At 34.9% G+C, this 26,533-nt stretch overlaps 2 protein-coding genes across 10 annotated transcripts in view; one reads left to right on the top strand and one right to left on the bottom strand.

The window, feature by feature from the left end:
* RAB1A (RAB1A, member RAS oncogene family) overlaps positions 1 to 23,127 on the top strand; it is a 27,261-nt gene extending 4,134 nt beyond the window's left edge. Inside the window, exons 2-6 of the mRNA XM_074341238.1 lie at positions 10,149 to 10,221; positions 14,422 to 14,517; positions 19,103 to 19,198; positions 20,902 to 21,033; positions 21,295 to 23,127. Coding sequence (XP_074197339.1) covers positions 10,149 to 10,221; positions 14,422 to 14,517; positions 19,103 to 19,198; positions 20,902 to 21,033; positions 21,295 to 21,492 — 595 coding nt within the window. The 3' untranslated portion in view covers positions 21,493 to 23,127. The remainder of the gene's footprint in view (positions 1 to 10,148; positions 10,222 to 14,421; positions 14,518 to 19,102; positions 19,199 to 20,901; positions 21,034 to 21,294) is intronic.
* Positions 22,964 to 26,533, bottom strand: part of CEP68 (centrosomal protein 68) — a 39,754-nt gene continuing 36,184 nt past the window's right edge. For 7 of the 9 annotated variants that reach the window (XM_074341235.1, XM_074341229.1, XM_074341234.1 and 4 more), the window contains one exon: positions 22,964 to 26,533. In XM_074341235.1, coding sequence (XP_074197336.1) covers positions 26,510 to 26,533 — 24 coding nt within the window. In that variant the 3' untranslated portion in view covers positions 22,964 to 26,509. The other 2 variants (XM_074341230.1, XM_074341231.1) reach the window with 2 other exon arrangements.

The following is a 26,533-nucleotide window of genomic DNA, read 5'->3' as shown; positions in this document are numbered from 1 at the left end:
AAAGTGGTGACAGGTACATAGGTGACCAATGTATAGAGCTTATTTTGTTGAATCTTCATCTTCATTACATTTTCTGGACAATCGCATATGATATGGTATGGGTTCCTAATTCCTTTGGCTCAGACAGCTTTGTTGAGCCTGGTGTCAGTGTGCACATCTGGAGTTCCCATCTCCTTCATGGCATATTTCTGGATTTCTTTGAGTGCCTAAGGCCCGCACTTGAAACCCACTCCATGGATGCACTTGTGAATGTTGATAGTGTATTCTCTGGTCACCACCTTGTTGATGGCAGGTGGGCCCTTCTTCACACCACCCTTCTTTTGGGAGCCATCCTGCCTGGCTTGGGTTGTAAAAAGCTAAAAATAGGTTTTCTTTTTGTTGGTTGCCTTGATGACTTTTTGGTGATGTAGTGATTTGATAGATTCAGAAGAGTTTAAAGAAGTATTCTCATCCAGAATATGATTTCTTAATGTCTGTACAGAATCAACATATGTAATTCTTTGGGTAATGTAAGTTACCAGCTATATAGACTTTCCACAAAATACATCTTAAGAGTTTTTTGTGTGAATGGATGATCTTGCAGGATCATTTAAAGAAACTGAAATTTTGCATTTATAATTTTTGTCTTCTTTTTCATTATAATTAGGTTAAAGTATAGGATGTTGACAGTTTCTTACATATTCCAGTTTTTTGTTGGTCTTAAAGATGAAAGAGCCTCAGAATCAAGTGTTCTCTTGCCAACTCTTTATCTGACTTTTAAAGAGAATTTTGCTGAGTAATTTTATTCTTTGATATTTCAGTCTTTTTATTCTGAAAGTAGTCTTACTGATTTACCTGTGTGCTAGCATCTTGTTAGATTCGTATCATATGAACAGTCCTTTGGCTGTTGTATGTGTGTTTTCTGTCCTTGGCAGCTTGTGACTACATATCTGATGGTTTTACTACTTAAAGTTGTAATAGTTGTCTTCATTTTCGATAGTTGTCTCTTTCCTAATATATAAAAATAGGGTTAAAGTGCTTTTAAGGTTTTGAGACTCTTAAAGATGAAGAGAAACTGAAAAGGGTGAAGGATACCAGTGCATGAGACATTTTAGATGTGTAGCTTATCTGCTTTTACCACTCTTTGTCTGAACCATATTTTGGAGTTTTACTAAGAGATTTAGGCAAAATGCCTACTTTTTTTTTTTTTTTTACAGGGAGAGGGAGCAGTCGGACTATTCTACTGTTTTCTTGTAGAAGGTGGGGCTGAGATTGCTTCTTTTATGTCTAGAATAGAATTTAAGGAAGAAAACTTAGGTCTTGGCTTTTCTTTGGAACACCCTGTGAGTGTTTCAGATTATAAAGGGGTAATGCTGTAATGTTGTCTGGGGCAAGAAAACACTCCTGAGGCCCTAAGGATCCAGAAAACAAGTGTTTGTTGGTTTGTTGACTGACTTAAACAAGTGAAGAAGAGGAATACAAAGGACATGTAGGAAGTGGAGTTTTCCTTGGTACTTTTGTGACTGGTTGGCTATTGGTCAGGACACTTTGCTTTATTAAATCCAAGGTTATGATAGGTTCCAGTTAAGTTTACTCTGTTCTATGTTTATAGATTCCTAATTCTGACAGGTAGTGTTACCTTTGCTCACAAGGAGGACTGCTCTCTGGAAACATTTTTTAAAATCATAATAGCTTCTGTTTAACGAGTGCTTGATCCACTTGGCTGGGTCTTTACACAGGATATTTTATGCAGTCTGTGATTGCCTCAAATTGGTGAGCTTTACAAATGAAATTGACTGAATTATATAATTGAAGTTTTCCAAGAATAATGATGAATTTAAATTGTCTGTATGTATTTTCTTTGAGTAACAGTAGTATTTAAGTGGAATTATTATTTGTCCTTTCTATATTGCCTATAGATGAATTTTCCAGTAACTTGATTTAGGACAGTTATTCTTAACCCACTTGTGGTCATGTATGTACCCCTAGGAGCATTTGGTGAACCCTGTGGATTGGCTCCCTATGTGTATACAAATTCATAACATTTTGCATGAAGTTGCAAGGTGTTCACATTCCCTGAGCCTTTTCATGAACCTCTGTTCATGAACCTCAAGTTAAGAATGCCTGATTTAGGAGATTGAAAACAGGAAAGAGAATCTTTACTACTATTCTTTCAAAATATGGAAATCCAAAAGTTGACAGAGTTTAATTGTAAATTTGGTATCCTAAATTAATTAGTTTTGAAATGTGAGATTTGTTTGGGCATGGCTTTATTTTGATGACCTTGTCTGTGCTTTGCTTTTTTTCTCCCTTTTAAAAAATGCTTACCTTTTTGTTTCTCATTAAGTTACTAACATATGAAGTGTTTCTAAGATTCTTGAAACAAAGGCATATTAAGTTCACAGAACTTTAGTGTTCTCATTAAGAGCAATAAGTCATCTCTGTAGTATCTTTACTATCTTAAAATTCATATGTATGATTAGGATAAATACTTAGCTAACTGTAATACATAATATAGTCTTGAGTGAATTAGATGGAATTTATAAAAATAGTTGAATAGCTAGATTTAAAAAAGGATATTTGAAGCCATGTTGTCAAATATACACTGTGGATAATTATTTAGCGCTTTATGTGTAGACTGGGGGCTGGTATCTGTCCTCGTGAAGAGCAGTTGGGTTCACCACTTCCTAAAGCTAATGAAATCTAAACTCCAAAATTTACCATGGTCTTTTGAGCTGAGCTAGCTTATTCTCTACTAAGATGTTCTAAGTTAATTTAAGCAGTGAATCATACTTAAAAAATTTTGGTTCTGTGTGCAAGTTCATAGATGGTTTGATTCATTCTGATAGGTTTTATATGTAGGACTTACCATGTTTACTGACATTTTTGTCACCTGGGTGTATAAAATACATCTTTAAGGGAACATGGTGAAATACAAAAACAAAACAAAACAAAACATAACAGCATTTAGAGTTGTAAACCCTAGGCTTAAGTTCAGACTGCCACTTACTTCATACAAGTCAATTATCCCTTTTAAGCCTGTTTCTTTATCTATAAGATGTGATTAGTACCACCCCAGTTCTGAATCTCAGGAGTAAACTGTACAGTTCTATGCAGGCGTTGTTTGACATGTGTGTCCTAGTAAGGGATGTTAGAACATATATAAATGGCAGGTGGTTTCAATTTTGAAGTTTTTCTCTCATATTTAATGATCAAACATTGATCTCTGACCTTGTCTATTTAAAATTTTTTTTCAATACAGATTTCTTAAGTCTTCCAGTGAATGTATGTGTATACATACATGGGCGCACATGTGCATACATATCTGACTTCCCTGGGAAAAAAGCTTACTAAAGAAAACAGCCAGCCCTTTCTTACTGTCATCAGTTAGACTGTGCTAGGAGTTGAGGGGTTTTTATTTTTTTGATTATAAAACATGGACTCTGCTCTCATGTGCTTACCAATTTGTTAAGAAGATGACTCAAGCTCAAAGAAGCATAATCAATTTAACAATATTAACACAGTTTAAATCTTGTGATACTTTTTAAGAATAGGATGGCATAATAGTGCAAAAGATTTGGAGGAGGGGCCTGTGATTTCAATTATTATTAAAAGAAAGCTTTAGTTTTGTTGGTTTAGCTGAAGAGGAACAGAGCACTGAGGAGGACTCTCTAGAACCCTTGATGCTAGTCTTGGGATAAGGTCAACAACTAACAATTTGAGTTCCCACCACTAGTCAGAAATTTTGTATATGTACTTTATTTCCCCTAATGTATGAAGAAATAGTGTCCTAATTTTACAGGAATCAGAGGCAGAGTAGAGTTAAATGGCTTGCCCAAGGGCATTTAGAGTAAGCAGTAGAATTGGATTTTTGACTCAAGGGCCTGTGATGATAGAGTTCAAGTATGCTGTTTCCAGTTTACTATTTGTGGTTACCTTTTAGGAATTTAAAATTTAAGCCAGTTAATTAAGCAGCTAACATTATTGTGGTCAATTGCGTTTAAAATTTCTGATTGGAGAGGTCTTTTTTAAAATGTTAAGGGTTTGTGAGGTGCATATTATGAATGGACCTCTGACTTTCTTCACATCTTGCATTGGGTTGATATTTGAAGCTTCTCTGGGCTTGAAGCTAATTATTGTATCCATTCTCAGTGTTTCTACCCTCATGACTATTCTTGAACATTTATACTTGGGGCCTTTGAAGTGATGGATGTCTTTCTGTGAGTAAAGCAAGTAAAGCAGAGAATGCCTTCCTCTTGCTGGAGAGACAGGCACACTTGCTGGAGACCATGTTACTGTTTTATGCATTGTCAGACTTTGGAAATTGTGATCATGGTATTAATAACTGCTACCTGGTAATTTTTAAATGTAGATTTAAAAATTTTTTACTTTAGATGGTACTGGTAAACTTCTATGATATTTTGTCACCCATCATCTCTACAGAAATTTTGGGTAAATGGCATCAAAGTTTTTGTCTGTAGCTCTTGAAATTTTTCGTCAGGTTACCTCCTGGTTTGGAGGGAGGAAGGAAAAATAATAGTAATTGTCACTTTCTGTGCCCCTGTAATGTACTGGACACCGTGCTAAATGTTTTAGAGGCAATAGTTATAATATTGACCAGAGTCTAACTGAGTAGTAGAGGGTGCTAATTGAGCCTTTTTACAGATGAGGAAATAGAGCCTCATGGTGATAGATGAGTGCCATGCCTCAAGATCTTGTAGCTGTTATGTGATGGAGCCTGAATTCAAATGTAGGTCTTTCCAGCTCTAAACCCCATGCAGGCTTTGAAAGATAAGCGGGTACATTGGTGCATTTTTCAGCAAATGTTTGCTATAATATATGTTGTAAAAGCATTTACTCCTTTGCTTTCTTGTATGGCTTACCACTTCCTTCAGAACAACCAGTTTCCCTCATTTTCAGAATTCCAGCTTTGAGTTTTTGTAACACTGTTTTAAACAGCGCTAAGATGGAACTTGGAAAATTAATCTATTGTCTCTAAATTTTTTTTTAAATGTAGTTTTAGGGGTCGATTATGGGGAGTATTTTTTTTTTTTAATTGCTTGGCTATTTTCCTAAATACGGAAGGAACAAAGACTTGCCCTCTTAAATTCTTGGTAATTGACTCTCTGTTTTACTAAAAGGGTACTTTTACTTTTGTCCATAGCTGAAGGTTTATTTAGTTTTTTATTAATTTAATCACAAAGTAATATGTGCTCTATAAAATTCCAATAATATAGGAGCATATTAAATAATTAAAAGTTCTTACCTCTTTTTGTCTAGCTTGATGGTTAATTTTGAGTTGTGTTCTGTGGAGCACAATAAAAGTGAGTAAAGAAGAATAGTTGATGTCAGACAATTCTTGCAGCGCAGGTTATATTAATCATTCCGTACCCAAGGCTTAATTAATAGACTAGTGTGTAGTTTTAATAGTATATTAAAGTTTATTTGGCCACTATATTGTAATATCGTAATTATGATTTTGTTTTAAATTTGTTATGTGAGCTTAGTTTTAGGGCTACTTTAGAGTATGACTTTTATAGAAAGGTAAAATGACATGATTTCTATCAGGCAGGTGAACTTGTACTAGATGAAAGAGAACAAATTTGGGTTCTGTTGAACTTTTTAAAATAGCAGGACTTTTCTAAGGTAAACTTACAGTAATAGCTGATATATTTTAGGGGCACTGTTTGGATAAAAACAACTATATAGTTTTCCACTGTTTTACTTTTGTCTTTTCTTTCTTGATATCTGTTTCCAAACAGTATGTTGAAAATTGTGTTAATGTCAGTCAGCTTTCTCTTGTAGAATAGTTATTGACAGGTGAACTATGTCTGATAATCCAAATTTTATTTCATAAAAGAAGAAAAAAAGTTTAATCCCAAAATTCTCATTTAATCCCAGAAGTTGGCTTCATATGCTTGTGACTGTATTGGGAATGTGCCGATGCTGTCTGCTTACAACCTTGACCTACTACTGTACCTACTTAGGAGTCATTTGTATTATGACAGATTTGCTGAAAGTACTTGCCAAGGGTGTTCAGTCATTGAATAAACCCACTGATTAAAATTTTTTCCTCCCTTCAAATAATGGTTTTTTTCTGGTTATAAAAGTAATACAGGTTTACTGCAGACTGTTGTTTTAAAGTATAAAGAAAATATCGAATGTAATCCTACAGCTTAGAAGTGTCCATTTTTCCCCCAAATCTTCTGTGCGTACAAATTTTTTTTGACAAAAATGGGTTATACTAAACAAAATGTTCTGTAATCTTTTCACATAACAATGTATTTCACATAATAGTCACTTTTGAGATTTCAGAGTTCCTAGTAGTGTTTTAGATTTAGAAACAAGCAGATTCATCACCTACTTCATATTTTATATATGCAGTTTGGTAGCTTCATGAAAAGGAAAACATTTTACCTGAATAGAATTTTGAGCTGAAATGAGTTTTAGTTACTTTTAAAAAATACTGTTTCATGCTCTCACAATAGTGACTTTTTAAAAGGTATAGCAAATGTTAATGCTTGCATTAAAAATGGCATCGGTATCAAGATTATATTTAGATCATAAATAATGAAAGTAGAGAATTACAATATTGCTGAAGTAGACCATGAGTTGACCTGAGAAGAAACTGATAGCAAAAAAAATTTTCCACTTGCTATTATCTTTGACACCCCATTATCCACTTGTTAAAAGCCTGTTAATTTCTCTGAATCTCCCCCTTTCCATCTATCCTTAATCTATTTCAATCTTACATGAACTGTGTTAGCTTTTTCCCAGAATTGTCTCCTCTTTATTTTTCTCTGATGATAAAAATACTTGTGTCTTGAAAACAAAGCTTTTATTTCACGGATTCCAGCATGATTTATGATTGTTGATCTAACTTCAGAAAACACAAAATCTCTCTTTTGTGTTTAAAAAAATACCAGGGCCAGCTTTTCAAAGAGATTCTACTCAGTTCACTAACTTCTTCATAGTTGTGTTTTTCTAAAATCTTTTCATTTTGAAATAAATTTAGATTTACAGAAGAGTTGTAAAAGTAGTACAGAGAATTCTTGTGTACCCTTCACCCAGCTTCCCCTAATATTAACATCGTACATACCATGGTACCTTTATCAAAATTAGGAAATTAACATTGGTACACTATGAACTAAACTAAAGACTTTTATTCCGGTTTCTCCAGTTTTTCCCACTAATGTCCTTTTTCTGTTCCAGAATTTAATCCAAGATACCATGTATTTAATTGTGTTGTATCATGACAATTGTTATATCTCTTTCAGTCTGAGCTTCTCAGTCTTATTTTCATAATCTTGACACTTTTGAAGAATACTTTTAGGTATTTTGTGGAATTTCTCTCAGTTTACATTTGTGTGATGTCTTCTCATGATTAGACTGGGGTTATGGATTTGGGGAGAGATACCGTAGAGGTAAAGCACTCTACTCATATCTACTCTACTCTTGTACCAGAAGGTACAAGACAGCAACGTGACTTATTGCAGTTTATGTTCACCATCGTCACTTAGTAAAATTGCTGCCTGTCAGGCTTCTCCATTGTAAAGTAACTGTTTTTCCCTTTCCATGCTCTGTTAGAAACCAGTCATTAAGAACCCATACTAAAGGGGAGGGAATTAAGCTCCATCTCCTGGAGAGAGGAGTATTCAACAAATTTGTGGGCATATGTTAAAACCACTGCAGTAATAAATATTTGGGGGGACATACTTTGAGGACATAACAAATATCCTAATTCTTCTTAACATTTCACCTACTAATTTTAGCATACATTAATGGATCTTGCCTGTAGAGGTTAATCTACTGGTGATTTTTTTTTTAACTTCTCTCATTCCTTCTTCATGTATTACTAGGAATCCTCCTGTAAGAAAGATTTGTCCTTTCTTTCCCATTTATTTGTTTAATCATTTATACCTGTGGAATTACAGATGCTTATTTAATTCTTTGGGTTATAATTCAGTACATGGTTATTTACTTTGTGGCTCAAACTGTTGTCTTGACCATTGAGAGAACTTTTAAGTTGGTGTCTATGTCCTTTTAACATGCCATGTCCCTGTAAATTTTTTTCTCTAGTATTTTGACCAAAATGTTAATCAAGGATGGCTATAGATACTTTTAGCTGTTTCTCACAATGAAAGAGACCTGATTAAAAATGCAACATTAAAATGTTCTCTGATCTCTTAGCACAGTGCTTTCTAAAAGTCACAATGCTATATTTTGGATGAATAAGTCATTTTACTTTCACAGGGATAGACATGTTAAACATAAGAGTAGGGAAAAATAGACTCCAGATTACTTATGGGGAGAAAGTATGAAGTGTCATTGTCATAGTAAAGTAGACATGAAAAAGTTTAGAGGAAGAACCATAATATAACTTGTAATATAATTAGGAAGCATTCATGTTTTTTCCAGCCTTACGGTTATTCTGAAATAGAGAAATTGATCTCTAAGGTAGTGAATGATACCACAGGCAACATCTGTGGCCCAATGCTGTCATTTACTATAGCAGGACCCAGTACCACAGATTCAGAGAATGTTTATTGAGTACTTACTGAATACCTGGCACTGTGCTTAGGGAAGTTGGTAAATTCAAGGCATTTGTTTTGTCAAAATTTCTGTTAAAAATTAAATAATTGTAGTAGTATCAATGGTGTGATTATTCTTGCTAACAAATGAAAATTTTTGATGTACTTATTGCTAATGTTCAGTGTTCAGCAGTCTTAAGAATTCATTTGGTTTAATTAAAGAGGAAGCTATCAATAGTACTAAAGTCAGTCAGCATCTATACTAATAAAAGTTGTTTGGAATTAGTTATCAATAACTTATTAAGGGTAAATTTTTATAATCATTATCCCCATTATCCCCTTTCTTTCTTTAAAATCTCAAACTGAAAAGGGTTTAGTTACTAAGTTCATCCTATTCAACCCTTCTTAATGACATGTTTAAAAGCTTACTTCCTATTGTGACCTTTATTTTGCTGCTGGCTAAGGTACTTTGGATTTTTTAAAAAATGTTTTTCCTTTAGATAATTAGAGACAATAAGTGTACTATGGTAACTTGATAAAACCAGAAAGATGTTTTAACACCTGGGTAACAATTGATGAATATTCACAGAGATAATCACTTTTAAACATCTCCCTTACATGTAAATATGATAATTGTAATCTACATTTGATTTACAAGTGATATTTGGGTTTCACTTTAAGTAGGTAGCATTTTTTAAGAACTAACTCACAAAGAACAACATTAAAAATCATGAATTATCATCTTAAAAATCTGTAAAATCTGAATCTTTTTGTTGTTGTTTTGAAATTGCTTTAAAAGAACATATGAAACTGTTTATAGAGTTAGGAAGAATCTATGAGGGATTCCTTTGGAGACCATAGGCTGACCGACTGTTGTCTTCAGATCCATGGAGGAATCCCTGGGGATGGTTTTTGAGTTAGGCTTGGCAGTGGTAAACGTGCATAAACAGAGCGGAGCCTTCAGTGTTTTCTGAAGAATGCTTTATGCAAGCTTTGAATGTTGGTATGGTTGTATGTTTCTATAAACAGTCTTTGGTTTTACTGCATCTCCAGTTTAAAATATTTATAATGCAGGCTTTCAGAAGTTAAATGATCCATTTCCTTCCTTCCTTCCTTCCCTCTTCCCTCCCTTCCTCCCTCTCTTAAGGGAGGAATTCCAGGTGGATGCTAGGGAAGGATCATAAAAGCCGTTTGCTGGAGGACTGCTGTGAAATGATTTGAGCTTGAAATTTGAAGGAGAGATTTGTTTCATTGGCAACAACAATGGAAAGTTAACTCCCTGTGCTTTAATATTGCAGAAGAGTGGGATTTTTTCTAGCATAAGTCTCTTGGGCTCTCCAAGAATGCTTACCACTTACCTTTCCTGTCATTCTTTCCTTGGAAGTGAAAGTTCACTGATCTTAGAGATCATGGCTGGTGTTGCCTATCTCACATTTACATAATTCTCTCATGTTCAGTGATTCATCAAAAGGGCTCCTACTGTTGGTTGCAGTTTTGACTTCTGTTAAGTCACTCATGGGCTTTTCAGGAGCTGTAGTCTTCCTCAGTGAGCTGTTATTCTTGGCTGTATTTCTGTCATTGTAGAACTTACAGTACAATATGCTTTTCATTAATGTGGTTTTCTTTTCCTTTTTGCAGTGATTATTTATTCAAGTTACTTCTGATTGGCGACTCTGGGGTTGGAAAGTCTTGCCTCCTTCTTAGATTTGCGGTAAGTTGAAATTAAAATGCTTTTAAAGAAATTAATGCTGTGTATGTTTTCCAGGTAGACAAAACATTAAACAATTTTATTCAGAATATTAATTTTCCAGAACTTATATATTTAAAGCCTCCAAGTGTACATCCCTACTGATATCTAGACTCTTAAATAGAAGTGCTGTTACTCTTAGAAGAAATTTAAGCAAAATGTGGTTATAAAGTCAGATCTAATACTCTTCCTGGAGGTCATGTTTCATTCCAGCAAAAGTTGTGAGTTAAGAGGAAAATAACTGGCCTGTGTTGAAAGTGACTTGATGGAAAACAAGTCTTCAAGTACAACTTTAGTAGAATCAAAAAAACTTTTTTGGACAATGGCATAGGGTTTTATATGCTGAAATTTACAAACTGATTAATGACTTTCAACCTAATAGAATCTAGAGTCTCCTTCATAGTCTTTACCAGCTGCCTTTAAATTTAGTGTGTTTTCCTTCTCACTGTCTTCATCGTTGGTTCTTAAGAGTATGGGCCAATGGGGATTAGCAAGACCCTCTCAGTGGAGTCCATGAGATCAAAGCTACTTTCCTAGTAACGCTAAACTGTTAGTATTTACTAAATAGCACTAACAAAACGTTTGCCTTTTTTCACTCTGTTGACCTTTCCCTCTGATGATATGGTGGGTAAAACTGCTGGTGCCTTATTAGCACCATGTCAAAGTATTGGTAAGTCCTAAACTATACTCATAGTCATGGTATTTACCTCTATTCACTCACAGGGCAGGGAGACACCATTTTCACTTAAGAATGTTTTTGGTGAAACAAAATGATTAATTTTTTTTCTATCTTTTTTTTTTAATTGAGTTATAGTTGATGTACAATATTATATAAGTTTCAGCACAACAGTAATTCATAATTTTTAAAGGTTACATTCCTTTTATAGTTACTATAAAATATTGGCTCTATTCCCTGTGTTGTATGATAGATCCTTGTAGCTTTTAATTTCATATTCTAGTTTGTACCTCTTAATCCCCATCCCTATCTTGCCCCTCCCCTCATCTATCTCCCCACTGATAACCACTAGTTTGTTCTGTATATCTGTGAGTCTGTTTCTTTTTTGTTATATTCACCAATTTATTTTTTTAGATTCCACATATAAATGATATCATTCAGTATTTTTCTTTGTCTGACTTATTTCACTTAGCATAATACTCTCCAGGTCTGTCCATGTTGTTGCACGTGGCAGAATTTCATTTTTTTTTTTAATGGCTGAGTAGGATATGTTTGTGTGTATATATCTTCTTTATCCACTCATTTGTTGATGGACAATTAGGTTGCTTTTAAACATGATTAATTTTGAAAAATCTTGATTCTTGTGTATTTTTTAAATATTTTGTGTGAAGAAATGAGTACTGTGCAAAAAGTGCTTTTACTGTAGACTGAAGTATGTTGGTTGTCTCAGGGGAAAGAAAAGCATTTGTATAGTTTGCATTGTGAGCTAAACTAATTGCTTTTTTTAATTGAAGAACTTTTCTTCTTCTTTTTCTTTAACTTGAAAGAACAACTAACAAACTATAGTTATGTAGAATTGAGTATTGGGTACACATTTTGTCAGATGAGCAGAGACTGTCACTTCAAGGAAAATATCTGACAGTATTTGCTGCCTGTAATAAATTCAAGCTTTCAAGGGAAAATTAGAATTTTGGAAAATTTAAATTTACTACTGCAAGCTTGATAGCATCTCAGATACCTAATATGACTTTTCTAATGAGTGATATTAATGAATCTTATTTTTAAATAAATATATATATAATTTCATTATATATAATAGTTTAAAATGAAACCATGGAAGTACTAGCAAAGCACTGAGAATTGGGACAGAAGAGATAATAAGTGCAATGGTTCAGAGGCATTTAAGTGTGAGTCATTTAGGGATTTATAAGAATTCTAACAAAGCATTTAATAAAATATTTCTAATAAAGCACCTGGCATGAAGAAGTGCAAAATTAATGTTTATTGCATTCATTTTGTTCTCTACTTTTCTATAGTACCTGATACTTCTCTATTAAAATATTAAAATTTTTATAAAAGTGAATACCTAATAATGATAAAGAGCATTTTGTCAAATACATTCAGTTCTTTAAAAATATCCTTTTACCCAGTGATTCCATGTGTGCAGAAATGTGAATATATGTGAAGGATAAGTCAACATAGCTACCTCTAGGCACTGGGAACTCTTTCTGATCGCATTTTACAGTTTTCTCTTGGACATCTTTTGTTTCAGTCCCATGTACGGATTCAGCATTATCAAGACTCACCCACACTGGCTTCATTTAATCCTTTTTTTTCTTCTCTTTGTTGGAGTGCAGCAAATGTAGATCCCAAATGTGTCATTTTCCCTTTATATACTTCAGTATGCACTTCTAAAAACTGGACATTTTCATATAAAATACATTTATCAACTTACAAAGTAAGTTTCCCTGGTTGTCTAAGAAGTGTGGTGTTAAGAGTTGGTTTGAAATCATGATTCAGACATGGTTCACACATCCCACTTGGCTGTTTTCCTGCTCAGTCTCTTAGAGTTTTTCCATCCTCCCTCTTTTTTATTTATGTATTTTTCATGCCATTTACCTTTTGCAGAAACTGGGGCAGTTGTCCTGCAGATTGCCCAACATGTTAGACTTGTCACTTTGCTTTTCTGTGGTGTCTTTAAACTAGTTCCCTTATCCCTTATGTTTCTGTAATTGGAAATAAGGCCCAGAGCTGTGCTATCTTTATGGAAGCTGTTAGTCCCATATGACTATTTAAATATAAATTAAAGTTGAATAGAATAAAAAATTCAGTTCCTTATTCTCACTAGCCACATGGGGCTAGTGGCTACTGTACTGACTATGACAGTTTATGGAACCTTTCCATCATCTAAAAAGTTCTTTCGACAGTGCTGCTCTTGATAGATAGAGGCTTGATTAGATTTAGGCCCATCTTTATTGGTGGAATACTTCCTAGGTGGTGCTTTATGTGCCTGAAAAGATTCCTCATTGAATTTAGGTGGTAAAAGCCTGATCTCTCCATTCACAAATCTTTTCACAAACATTTTCACTTAAAGAAAAAAACTGAATTTTGTTTCCATTACGAGTAAAATATTGTAACAGACACTTGAGAAAGAAACAGGTATAATTTTAAAGGTTTAACCTTGAGTTAAACATTGTTCACACAAAAAACTTGCACACAAATGCTCATAGCAGCATTAATTATAGTAGCCCAAAAGTAGAAACCACTCAAATGTCCACCAGTTGATGAGTGGATAAACAAATTTTGGTATATCCATGCAATATAAGCCATAAAAAGGAATGAAGTGTACTGATTCATGCTGTAACATTGCTGAACCTTGAAAAGTTTATGCTGAGTGAAAGAAGCGAGGCACAAAAGGCCACATTGTATGATTCCATTCATGTGAAATGTCCAGAACAGGCAAATCCATAGAGACATAAAGTAGATTAGTAGTTTCCAGAGTCGGGGGAGAAGAGAAAATGGAGAGTGACTGCTACTAGGTGTAGGGTTTTCTTTTGGGGTGAGGAAAATGTTTTAGAATTAAATAGTGGTGATGGTTTTACAACTTTCTGAACATACTGCAAACCACTGAACTATACATTTTAAAAGGATGAATTGGGAAAGTAGCTCACTGATAGAGTGAATCCTTAGCATGCACGAGGCCCTGGGTCCAATCCCCAGTATCTCCATTAAGAAATAAATATTATATTTCAGTATGTGAATTACATCTCAGTTTTTAAAAGTGATAACTAGGAAATAAAATTGACTTCTAAAAAAGTTCATTAGAAGAGAATGACATGATCATTGCCTTGTGAATAAATTGGACGGGAGGATGGAGGAGCAAGAGTTTTGCTGATTAGCATGTTAGAAAAATCATTCATAATCATTGAAAATATAAAACCTTTTTCTGTATGATGTATGTAAAGAATTTGCCAATAGATGTTTGGAAAAATTAAAGAATAGCTATTGAAAAAATCTTAAGAAGAAACCACTGTTAAATAGCACTTTGTCTTCAGAACATGAAACTCAGTGCTGTAGCAGGTTGGAGTGGCTGTTCTCAAAATGTTATGCCTTATAAACCTTACCAGCTTTGTAGGTAAAAGTTAACATTATATTTTCTTATTTACATTTGAACATTCATTTTAATTGTTAACTTGTTTTCCCTTCAGGATGATACATACACAGAAAGCTACATCAGCACAATTGGTGTGGATTTCAAGATAAGAACTATAGAATTAGATGGGAAAACAATCAAGCTTCAAATAGTAAGTAATTTTTGGACTAGAAAGTTTTTGGGAAATTATTTTGGTAAATTTAGAGTGTTATTTTTTTAATATGTGAACAAAATTAAAGTAGCTTAATTATGCATCTGTGATAGTGGTAGAATAAGAATTATTTAGATTCAAAATAAAGTGATTTCTCTTAAGATTACCTTTCTCATTGAATTTCCGGTTCATAAAGCAGAGAAATACATGTTTTAAGTCAAACTTGGTCCTAGTTCTTTTTCTTGTGCTTTTTATTAGTGGGGTCTAAGTTGAAGTTTACCTTGTCTTAAAGCGGAAATATATTGCACGTGTTTTGTATGTCTTTTATTGTGCTGAATATTGTGAAACATTAAAAGAAACCTAGGAGAAGTTTCTTCATATGTGGCTTAGTTGAAGAGTATTTATTAGATAGTATGTACCAACACTGTAGAAATGTAGAATTTTATTAGAAAGGAACTTAGCTTTTCTCACGTTTTACAGCTCAGAAAATGGATGCTAAAGAGATTTAATGACTTGCCTACAGTTATTAGCAGAACCAAGTGATCCATAGCTCTGTTTTCAATGTTTTGTGACCCTGTGCCGTCCTTACCCCCTTATCAATCCTTAGATCCCCAACCCTGAATTAATAACAGGCAATTGTATTAGAAACTTAATATGGGTCTACCACACTACCAATGTGGACATATCTGTGGTCTTGAAAAGAATTAATCTCTGAGTGTTTTTTTTTTTTTTAATTGAAGTATAGTCAGTTACAGTGTGTCAATTTCTGGTATACAGCATACAGTGTTTCAGTCATACATATACATGCATATATTTGTTTTCATATTCTTTTTCATTATAGGTTACTACAAGATATTGAATATCCTGTGCTATACAGAAGAAATTTTTTTTTATCTATTTTATATATAGTAATCTCTGGGTATCTTTAAGAGTTGGCTATTAGTATGAGGTAACATAGAAAACAAGTAACTGTTCTTTTCATGGAATTGATAACACACTTGAGAACTGTAAGGAGTTCTGAATTTGGAGTCAGAGAACTTGGATTTATTGACTTCATTTTGGTATTTATTAATTAAAGAGTCATGGGTTTAACTTAACTTCAGCCTTTGCCCTGAGACTCAGTTTCTTATCTGTAAAATAAGTTTGATAATACTTGATTTATTAACTAATAAGGTAGTTGTGAGAACCAGATCTGTAACTGTGTATGTGTATATGATTATGTATGTGAAAGCCCTTTGCAAACTTTTGGGCAATATACAAATGTTACTAATGATGTGACATACCTAGGTAAGTGAATATTTGATAGGTTATTTTTTTAGCTGCTTCCTTTCTTATGTGACCGTCATAAGGAAAAGAAAGGTACATTACAAAAGAATTGTGGATTTTGACACAAGTAAACACACTTGAAACTCCAAATTAAGACTTGCAAACATATAGTTATCAGAGATAGCTTTAAATACTTTCAGTCAGTGAACAGATTATCTTCCATATTGATTTTTCCCATTACATGTAGAGTGCCAGCTTGGCACCATAAAGAATATTTCAGAAGGATGCACCCAAGCCTGTAACTTATTGATGTGAAATGATTATGTTGTGTGTGATCATTGGTCTCAGTAAGATTTGGATACATATTTGTAAAATATCCATATATTGTTACTTTCCTATGACTGGAAGGGATCTTAAAGGTCACTCAGTGTCCTTTCATCTTCAGTAGCAGTTTCCTTTCACTATCTGGTGTCTTTTTTTGAACATTTCTGGGAAGCCCACCATTTTTCAAAGCAGCTGGTTCTACTTATAAATAACCTCTAATTGTTAATTCTTTATATTGAGCTGAAGCCAGTTTCCTTTAACTTCTGTCTCGTATTCCTTTGCTTTTTACAGCTGCCAGAATGAGATTAATTCCTTTTCTGCTGGCAGCCTGCCATTTAGATTGATCTTATCACAACCTTCTACCCCTGAAGTCAGTCATTCCTTTCTGAAAGCATATTTCCAGAACCCTTTACAATTTGGGATACACTTGCATTTTATAAGTGCCTTTTATTAAAATACGATTCCTAAAATCAAATACAGGATATAGTCCAGCCAGTGTGGGCTACATGGGGTAAATTCTCTATTGATTTGGACTCCTGTTTTTTTTTTCTCTTGAATGTCAGGGACTCAAGCCATTTTCTCATCATTGACCCATTCAAGGACGTAAAAATAAAGCCTGAGTTTACTACATTTGCTGTCTCAACAACCATATTGCCTACCAATTTGGATCTTAAGTTTTGTTTTGTTTTAATCTTACATTTTGTGACTAGTGTTTTTAAAATCTAAACGCAGTATTTAACTTTTTCAACTCTGTTACATTTCATCTTGCCTGGCTTGAATTATCTTTCCAAGTTTTCTGGGTCTTCCAAAATGATTGGGTTGATCTATATTTTGGTTAGCTTTTTCTGTTCAAGTTGCCATCTGGGTCTTTATCAGAGTTAGTGATTATGAAACATTAAGCAGTGCAGGGCATGTACAGAGTCCAGTCCCATACAATGGAAGGCCTCTTTCTGTGATTGTTCCTTCATGAAGCTTTATGGAAATGCTTACATCACACCAGGCATTCAGATAGATTCAAGGTTACAGGGATGAATGAAACATAGCCCCATGGGAGGAGATCCCATTTCAGTGGGAGAGACAAACATGGGAAAATCAGTTCCCCTGTTGAGTATGAGGGGTAATAAGGATTAGATACCTAAAGGGTGATCAGTTATAGAGGAAGGTACTGTTAGGATGTAGAGTCAGGGGAGTTTTCAGAGTGGCAGGGAGACATCAGAAATTTTACCCTCTGGATGCCATTGCTTAGTTAGCCACAATTCTTTGTTAACATTTATTCAGAAACTGTCTTTTTCTTATACTATCTTTGTGAAAGGAGTTGGTGGGTGGAGAAGAGAGGAGAACTGAAATTTTATTGAGCAGCTTCTATAATCAAGCATTGTGCTAGGCATTTTACAAACACAATTCATTTAAGAGGGTGTTATCTGGGATTTATAGATGCTGTTAGGTGACTCTTCCTACAGTAAATAACCAGGAACCTAGATTGGATGCTTTGAAGTCACATTGGTTTGCCTCCAGAGCTCGTGCTTTTCCAGATACCTGAAATTCTTCAAGGCTCCTGACTGATACAGTAGATCTAAATAGTCTTCTGACTCTCAGGCTGATACTTTGGGTGAACAAAGTAATGAAGCTGTCGTGGCTTGTTTTTGTCGGTTTTAGATTTACAGTTAACATTTTACCTTATTTGCTTCATTCTTTTTCCTCTGGAGTTTGTTAAAGTAAATTATAGATATTATGATATTTTGCTCCAGAAATACTAATTATGCATCTCTATTTTACTGTGTAACTACCATTATCACATCTAACAAAATTGACACTAATGCCTTAATACTATCTAGTATCTGGTCTGTATTCGAATTTCCACAAAATTGCAACTTACTTTTAACAGTCAGAGGTTGGCTGGGTCTTAGAAAAGGAAGTGATTCCACTGAGTGTTCCTGACCTTTTTTCTTTCTTTCTTTCTTTCTTTCTTTCTTTTTTTTTTTTGCCATTTAAGATGCTGGTGGGGATCAACACCAAGCTCGCAGACATATTCCAAAACTTTATAATTCCTTCCCCCTAAAGGCTGGTGCAGCTTAATCTCCACTTGCTTTAGGCTTAAAGTCCATCTTTTGTTTTGTTTTTTTTCAATGGTAAGCATTAAGCAACCACTCTTTATTACCCTATATCCATCAAGATGTTATCTTTTACCAGTATCTTTTAGTGGGGTAGGTAGCTATTTTGATGATACAAATTTTTTTTAAAAGAAAAGGTCATTGTCTAGGAGCAATTTAAGCAAAATTCTTACTGCCCTTGTTAAAAGCAAGGCTTTTAAAATCTAACAATTGAGCTTTCCTGGTATTTTTAAAAATTAGTTTTTTAAAACCCAGAACTTTAATGTAACGATGTGTTTTTCAGCATTGGAGCCTAAGTAGTTGAGATGTGGTAAACTGTTCTTAAGATTAATTTTATAGAAGTACTTGGGGTCATCTTCCTTATACTGTTTTCCCTAGGACTAAGATAAATGTTCCTGAGATGGTTAAAGTGCTGTCTTGACTGGTAGTAATCTGAATTAGGTCCTTTCAGTGGTTTCCCTGATGATAAAATGTCTTGCAGGTGATTTTCTCTTATGTGTAAGAGTGTACTGTGTTTAAAGAGGCATTAGACCAGGAGCTTTTCCTAATACCAAGTCAACCTGTCTTTGCATTCATACTAGCCTTGTACAGTGCTGAAGGCTGTAGGGGATATAAAGAGTATGACATAGCTCCTCATCTCAAAGAGCTTATAATTACAGTACTGGTAGCATTACTACAAGCTAAATTGTAGGTACTACCTTCTTTTCTGGACCTTCAGGTATTTGACAGTTACTGTGCAGTTTAGTAGTCTGAGCATGGAGAGCTAATGTTTCCATGTCAAAATCTTGACAACTGTGTAAATTAAACTGTTCTCCCTCCTCCTTTCCTTTTCTCCAACTGTATTTTAATGCAATTGTTTGGATTTCTTAATTGTTTTATGATAGTGGGACACAGCAGGCCAAGAAAGATTTCGAACAATCACCTCCAGTTACTACAGAGGAGCCCATGGCATCATAGTTGTGTATGATGTGACAGATCAGGTAAGTTCCAAGAGAAAATTGTGTTATACTCACAAAGTAGGAAGTTACTAATTGATAAATATCAGATTCTTTTACTTTGCGTATAAGCTATCAATATTATTTATATGGCAGAAGACTTCGTCTACCCCTAAATGAGTGAATCACATAAAAACCATGTTTTAAACCAATAATCTTTTAAGAACAGATGCATTGTTATTTTTCTCCCCTACATCATTGAAATACATAGTGAATTGGTCAACCAAAATTTATTATTATTTTCCTTTAGTAAATAGGAATTTTAGTAATTGGTTTTACATTTGCTTTTAAGGGACCAGTTATATCTATTATCAGCTAAATAACTGATTGTTTTGGCAAGTTTGTAGGGAACTGGGGTTGCTTGGTTTATACTGTGTCCTTGGTGCTAAGTATTAATAGGAATTTGCCTGGTAATTAGACCTGTCAGCATTGCCAAAAGTAAAATTAGGGGTTTCTGCCTGTATAGGATGTAGTTCAGAAATAGGGTGAGCTTATAGAGGAGAGTAAAGATTTGCTGTTGAAAGGAAGGTAGGGGGATGTGGACATAGTGTGAAGAATGTGGTCTAAGGGCCATTCTTTTGATCAGAAAGTTAGAAAATTTCAGGGTCCTGTTTTTTTTCCTGTCAAAAGAATGAAAGATGAACTTTGAAAGTTAGAATTTGTAATTCTTTTTCCAACAAAAAGCTCACATATTTATTACTGAGCCAAACAAAGCACTAGTGCAGAAACACTGACACAGAGAAAAATCATTTTCCCAATTAAATATATCCAGCTGTTCAGGTAATAGTGGTATTTTCAGAGTGATATGGAAAGACGCAGGTGACCTGGACACAGCATGAGTATGTGTGGCACCTCATTTCCTGGGCTCCTTATAGACTCAGCTTGATCTTCTCCAGTGTCTTCTCTTGGAGTTGTACCTGATTTTATTATCAGTTTCATTTGAATCCATTGGGGAATGGGATGATTCTGCTTTTGTTTCTTGGCCAGGAGTCACTTGATCCTGAAAGTCTTTTGAGAAGACATGGTAGGAGCAAATTCAACCACCTAGAATTTATAATTCTTGTAGCAAATGTTAAATCTCACCTCAGCTATGAAATCATAGCAAATTAGGAGATGACTAGAACTATAGACTTCACATTCAGTGCCATTAGAAGTAATGGGTGAGTGATAATCAACATGAGGGAAAAAAATGTTGCTAATTTCAGAAATCTTATTACCATGTAATATTTAAAAGTGAAAATTTTCCTCTTTTAAGTATGAATGGAAAAGAAAACAAGCTGCTTTACCTTGGACTCATTTATTTAATAACTTTGACGTCTCTGGTAGCAACATTTAGGCTATCTTACTTATAAACCAAAAGTTTGTCAAGTTTCAAAAACCAGGTTTTGTAGCATTTTAATGCATATATTTAAATTGCATATTCCAAAACAACTGGATTTGCCTGAACTGCAGTTTAATGTTGAGCTGTATTTCCCTCTCAAATAGGCATTTTCAAGTCTTCAGATTCTAATTTCTTACTCATATAGGCATGTATCATTATTTTATTATGTTCACGTCTTTCCCAGCACTAGTTATTTTGTAGCTAGGGTTGTCTCATGGTCAGCAGATACTGCTGTTTATTATTTGCTTCATTAGGACCGTTGTATCCAGAACTGTATTGCCATTCTTTAAGATGTCTATCTTTTTAGGAGTCCTTCAATAATGTTAAACAGTGGCTACAGGAAATAGATCGTTATGCCAGTGAAAACGTCAACAAGTTGTTGGTAGGGAACAAATGTGATCTGACCACAAAGAAAGTAGTAGACTACACAACAGCAAAGGTATGTTTAAAAGTTTGATTTTTCAAACTGAATTGGGAGATGGTGAATTTGAGTTTGAATTCAATGTTTGGGTATGGAGTTTCGTAATGGCCACGACCACCTTAGCTTTAAAAATCATGCACTAGAATCCTCTGATAATTCGTGCAGTCTTTTTGGATTCAGTAAACTTAGTCCTTTATCACTTCCTGGTTCAGATGATGAAATACGCACTAAGTGAAAAAGGTTTTTCAGTGTTAATTTAATTGTGCCTTATATTCTTAGGAATTTGCTGATTCCCTTGGAATTCCATTTTTGGAAACCAGTGCTAAGAATGCAACAAATGTAGAACAGTCTTTCATGACGATGGCAGCTGAGATTAAAAAGCGAATGGGTCCTGGAGCAACAGCTGGTGGTGCAGAGAAGTCCAATGTTAAAATTCAGAGCACTCCGGTCAAGCAGTCAGGTGGAGGTTGCTGCTAAAATTTGCCTCCGTCCTTTTCTCACAGCAATGAATTTGCAATCTGAACCCAAGTGAAAAAACAAAATTGCCTGAATTGTACTGTATGTAGCTGCACTACAACAGATTCTTACCGTCTCCACAAAGGTCAGAGATTGTAAATGGTCAATACTGACTTTTTTTTTATTCCCTTGACTCAAGACAGCTAACTTCATTTTCAGAACTGTTTTAAACCTTTGTGTGCTGGTTTATAAAATAATGTGTGTAATCCTTGTTGCTTTCCTGATACCAGACTGTTTCCCGTGGTTGGTTAGAATATATTTTGTTTTGATGTTTATATTGGCATGTTTAGATGTCAGGTTTAGTCTTCTGAAGATGAAGTTCAGCCATTTTGTATCAAACAGCACAACCAGTGTCTGTCACTTTCCATGCATAAAGTTTAGTGAGATGTTCTATGTAAGATCTGATTTGCTAGTTCTTCCTTGTAGAGTTATAAACGGAAAGATTACACTATCTGATTAATAGTTTCTTCATACTCTGCATATAATTTGTGGCTGCAGAATATTGTAATTTGTTGCACACTATGTAACAAAACAACTGAAGATATGTTTAATAAATATTGTACTTATTGGAAGTAATATCAAACTGTATGGTGATAAGTATTGTTTTAATTCTTATGGCTAAAGGGAAATAGAGCCTTGCATTATACTCAAAACAGCCATTTGTGTGTGCAACCAGGGCACTGTAGACCTATCTTAGAGCAGCATCCAATATGCTTTCCAGATAATATACCCAATAAATGACCTAGGGAGCCTTCTGTGCTGTATAGGGATTTAACCAAGCTTAGTGGTTCAGGGAGATTACATAAATTGTATGAAAATAAGTTTAGAACGTATGCAGTCTAGCTTATTATCTCTGATCCTTCGCTAAAACCATTGGAAATGGCTTCGTTGATCAACATTTTGCTAATTCTTCTGTGATAAAGGTGGAAAGCAGCACACCTTTCTTAACTGGCAGATGATTAGACTAACAGGTGTGCTAGTACTGTTTCTTCCATGCCTGGAGTCAGATGTCAGCCATCCTCCACAACTATGTAACTTAGGTTGGAGGAGAGTTAAGGCATTGAAGTAGAAAGCAGAAAATGAACTATTTGCCCTAATTTTAGAAACTATATCCCTTTAAATTAGCTGAAAACACAAATGCTGGGTGGGAATGATAAATGAGAGAAATATATTTATTTCAGTGGAATTTTGCACATGTGAAATTTTGTTAACTAGGACCTTAACGATCCTAGGGTTGGTTTTTATTGTGGGGAACAAAAATCTTTTGCTAGCACTGGCATTTTAAGGTAATAGAAGTCAAAGATTGTTTCCTTGGGGTTGAAGTAGCAGCCAAAACATTCTTTACTTGGGGGCTTGGGATGTGGCTGTTGGCAACACATTTTATGGTGGGGGTCTTTAATTCAGTGATAAAATTTAAACTAAAAACAAGCCAAAAATTATAGGTTTCTTTATTTTCACTAAACAGGCAATTGAAATACATGGTACAAAAATAAGTGGTTAAGATTATTGTAAAATGAAATGGACAGAATAAATATTCAATTTAATTTTCCATCTATGAGAATTTCACAATAAAATCACAGTTTACTTTGTATTATAGATGTGCTTGTTGGATCTATTCATCCTCACATAAGGCAACTGAAAAATTTCTCAAGTTACCAGTAGTTATTTGGGTGAAATTTTTTATTAATGCTTCAAAAGGTTTGGGTTTTGGGGTTTTTTGGGGTTTTTTTTGCCTTATCAATATAGTATAAAGGGGAAAAGAATTCAGAAACTATTTTTTAAAGTAGATGAGTGATACAAATGTTAGTGTGATACACTTTGGTTTTTTAATACAGCAAGTTGTTCAAACTGTCAGCTTATTCTTGTGAGTTAGCAAAAAACATTACATGAATTTAAGATGTGGGCATATTTACATACTTACTGAGTTTTGAAAATTCCAGTGTTCTTTCCCCCATGGCAGTCGAGACTGGGGCTTACTGCAAGATGTCTTGCCATGCTTCGCTATCTGCTTTTATGAATTTACCCATAAATGCAGTTTTGAAAAAAAAAATGTATTCTCATTCCTATCCCCATTTTCAAGTACAAACTCTTCAAGCTACTATGGGCTTTAATAGTCTGTTCACTCAATAAATGAAATTAATGCTTTGCTATATTTTAAATGTAAGTGGCTACCATGAGTTACCTTACAGATGTGAAGTTTTCTAAATCTAAGCAGTCTCTGGAAAATCCTTGCAGAATGATAGCTGTTCTGGTCTGAGTAGTAACTACTTGTTCTTTGACCTTGGACCAAACCTCCTTTAGCATATATGTTACCATTGCATTGTATTTTATATCAGCCCTTCTTTATGATCCCATTTAAGCTTTAAAACAGTCCTGTATTGACACTGTCTCCTATTTGCAGATCAGCTTAACCAGGGAGCTGTGACAAGAACCCAGGTTTTCAAACTGCCAGCCCAGGTTCTAGTACTGCCAGATTCCAGTGGACTTAAGTTCTACTAATTTAAAGGGAACTACTAAGAAAATTTGCTGCAGGTAAAGTTGGAATTTCATAACCACGTTATGTCACTGTAAGCCACTGCTGTCAAGGCTAACGTGTACCACAGCACACTGGCCAGCCAGGCTGTTTGAATCTAGCCTGGCCACGTTTGCTCGTGGAATGCTGCTGGCAGCATCTTCCGAGGCGGAAACCGTTTCAGCTTGAGTTTTTTAAGGGAGGTCTTAAACTTCTTACAGCGCTGCCGAAGATGACATTAAGTTGTACTGATACTCTTCAGCGGCATTCACAACCAGGTCCAGAGTAGGCACCCTTCAGTCACACCTTATTTCAAAGGAAGTGAACAAAAATATCTTAGGTCATCTCTAGGTAAAGTAGTACTTTCTTGGGAAACAGGGTACTCTGAAGTAAAATACTCTGAAAATTTCAGTCAGTTGAAGCTGATTATAATTATTAGGTTGAATGGCAGAATGGCATGTTCAGCTATTCATTATTATAAAGGGTTGTCATCTTCAGTTTTTGCTAAGTAAGAGACTTATTTTCTTGTCTATCAAATGTTAGTAAATACTCCCAAGGGCTATCCTGTAACATACTCAGTGGAAAGACATGTACCAATTGATAGCTCTAAGAGAAGGTGAAATACATCAATTTAAGAACAGAGGCCATTAGACATGTCTTTTTAACCAGTTCTAGGCTTTTAAGAGGATTTTACATATATAATGATATGCTAAGGTGTTCTTTCTAAATCTCACTATGTACGGAACCAAGATTACAGTGGAGCTGGCAGAATCCTAATACGCAGCTTAGTTCTGATCATGCCCTTAAGCATTATGGTAAGTCATCCCAGAATAGCAGAGGCACCTGAAACACTGCACTTTATACAGCTACTGTTGAATTTTATATTTTTTCCTTAATTGTTAAGTATTAGAATTTAACAGCTTATTTTCCAGTATAAAGTCTGAGAAATTTTAAAGCGGGGAAGTCACATTTAATGATAGGATTTTACTGCATATGGAGGTGGATGAGATGATGTTAAGATTATGTGGTTCAGCCCCCAAAACTAAAGCCCTAAAAGTCCTTTTGTTTTGGTTGGGGGGGGGATCAGGTTTGTTTATTTCTAGAAGTGGTTCTGGGGACTGAACCCAGGACCTTGTGCATGCTAAGCATGCTCTCTACCACTTCTTTCTCTAAACTTCTTTTAACAAGGGTAATTTTGTATTAAATATTTTGTCCTGAGAGACAGTCTGCTTTATGAAAATAATTGTTCTAATGTCACTTGCTCTGGGTTCAGATGACTTGTTCATTTCTGTATAAACTTAAAAGATCTTCCTTTCTTAAGCGCCCTCCTTGAATGTGAATCTGGAGTTTGAAAAAAGGTATTTAAGTGTGAAGAACCCCTTCCTTAAGGCTTATTAGCCCACTGTAGTGCTGAAAATACACGGGGGAAAAAGTGCTTCCTCCTTCCATATTCATTCATGGCCCAACAGAACTTTTTTTTTAAGTGCCTTTTTTTTTCTTAGTTTTATGCAAAATCTGTGGTTCCTAGCAATAGCTGATCATTTTTCTTTAAAAAGCCATAGAATTGGCTTTAAGTGGTTGATCAGATTTTTTTCTCTGAGGTACTTACATGTCAACTCCCAAAGCAACAAAGAATTCCCTTTTTTCCTTCACTTTTGACAGCCTTAGTTTCTATAGTTAACCGGACTGTGTGATTCTGTCCACGGCCTTCCCTGACCTGACCACTCCTCCAAGGGAGAGCAGGAATGGAGGCTGCCTCCTCCTAGAGGTACCCTTAAGGTAGATCAGTCAGTCCAGAGCCCTGCGGAAGCTCAGCAGCAGTTCCCTAAGTCCCTGACACATTTTCCTTGAGATATTAGCTAGGCAGGCAGATGGAGCCCTAGGCCCTTAAGATGATAAAAGGTATGCTAACAGCCCAAAATAATTTGTAGAGAGATCTGTTCAGAAACTTCTATTAATTGGGAGAGTTAAAGTCTCTTCTGTAACCTTCAAAGAGGGATTTATAATAAAGCCTAAGCTTCATTTTGTGAAGTTCCAAGTTCCTGGCCGACCATTCACTTTTTTCAGTCTCCTGGATCCTCCTGTGTGCCTGCAGATACCAAGTATTTGGTACCTTCTTTCTCATGCCAGCCTTCTTTAAATGATCTCAGCAGGTGGACTAGTTACAGAAGCTGTCTCCTCTTTTTAACTGGATAGGAGGAGGAAAGACCTTTAAGCCTCATTGGCATTATTTATCAAAAACTGCAAAGCTACGTGCTCTATGTAGAGAAGCACCAAAAGGAAAACCTTAGTTTGGAAGGATTCATTTTAAATAAAAATAGTAACTCAATAGCCCTTACTTCAGGGAAGAGAAAGGCATTTTAAAGCTAGTACATTAGAGTTAGGTTTCCCCCTTGATTTCATTGTTAAATGGCTCTCACAAGGACTTCCTGCAAGTTTCCTACTAGCCAGGTTTTGGCTGACCGATTACATCTCTGCCTGAGAAGACGC

This window comes from Camelus bactrianus, chromosome 15 (genome assembly GCF_048773025.1).
Source record: "Camelus bactrianus isolate YW-2024 breed Bactrian camel chromosome 15, ASM4877302v1, whole genome shotgun sequence".
Lineage (NCBI taxonomy): Eukaryota > Metazoa > Chordata > Mammalia > Artiodactyla > Camelidae > Camelus > Camelus bactrianus.
The sequence above is the reverse complement of the archived record's forward strand: the minus strand, read 5'-3'. Positions and strand labels throughout refer to the sequence as shown.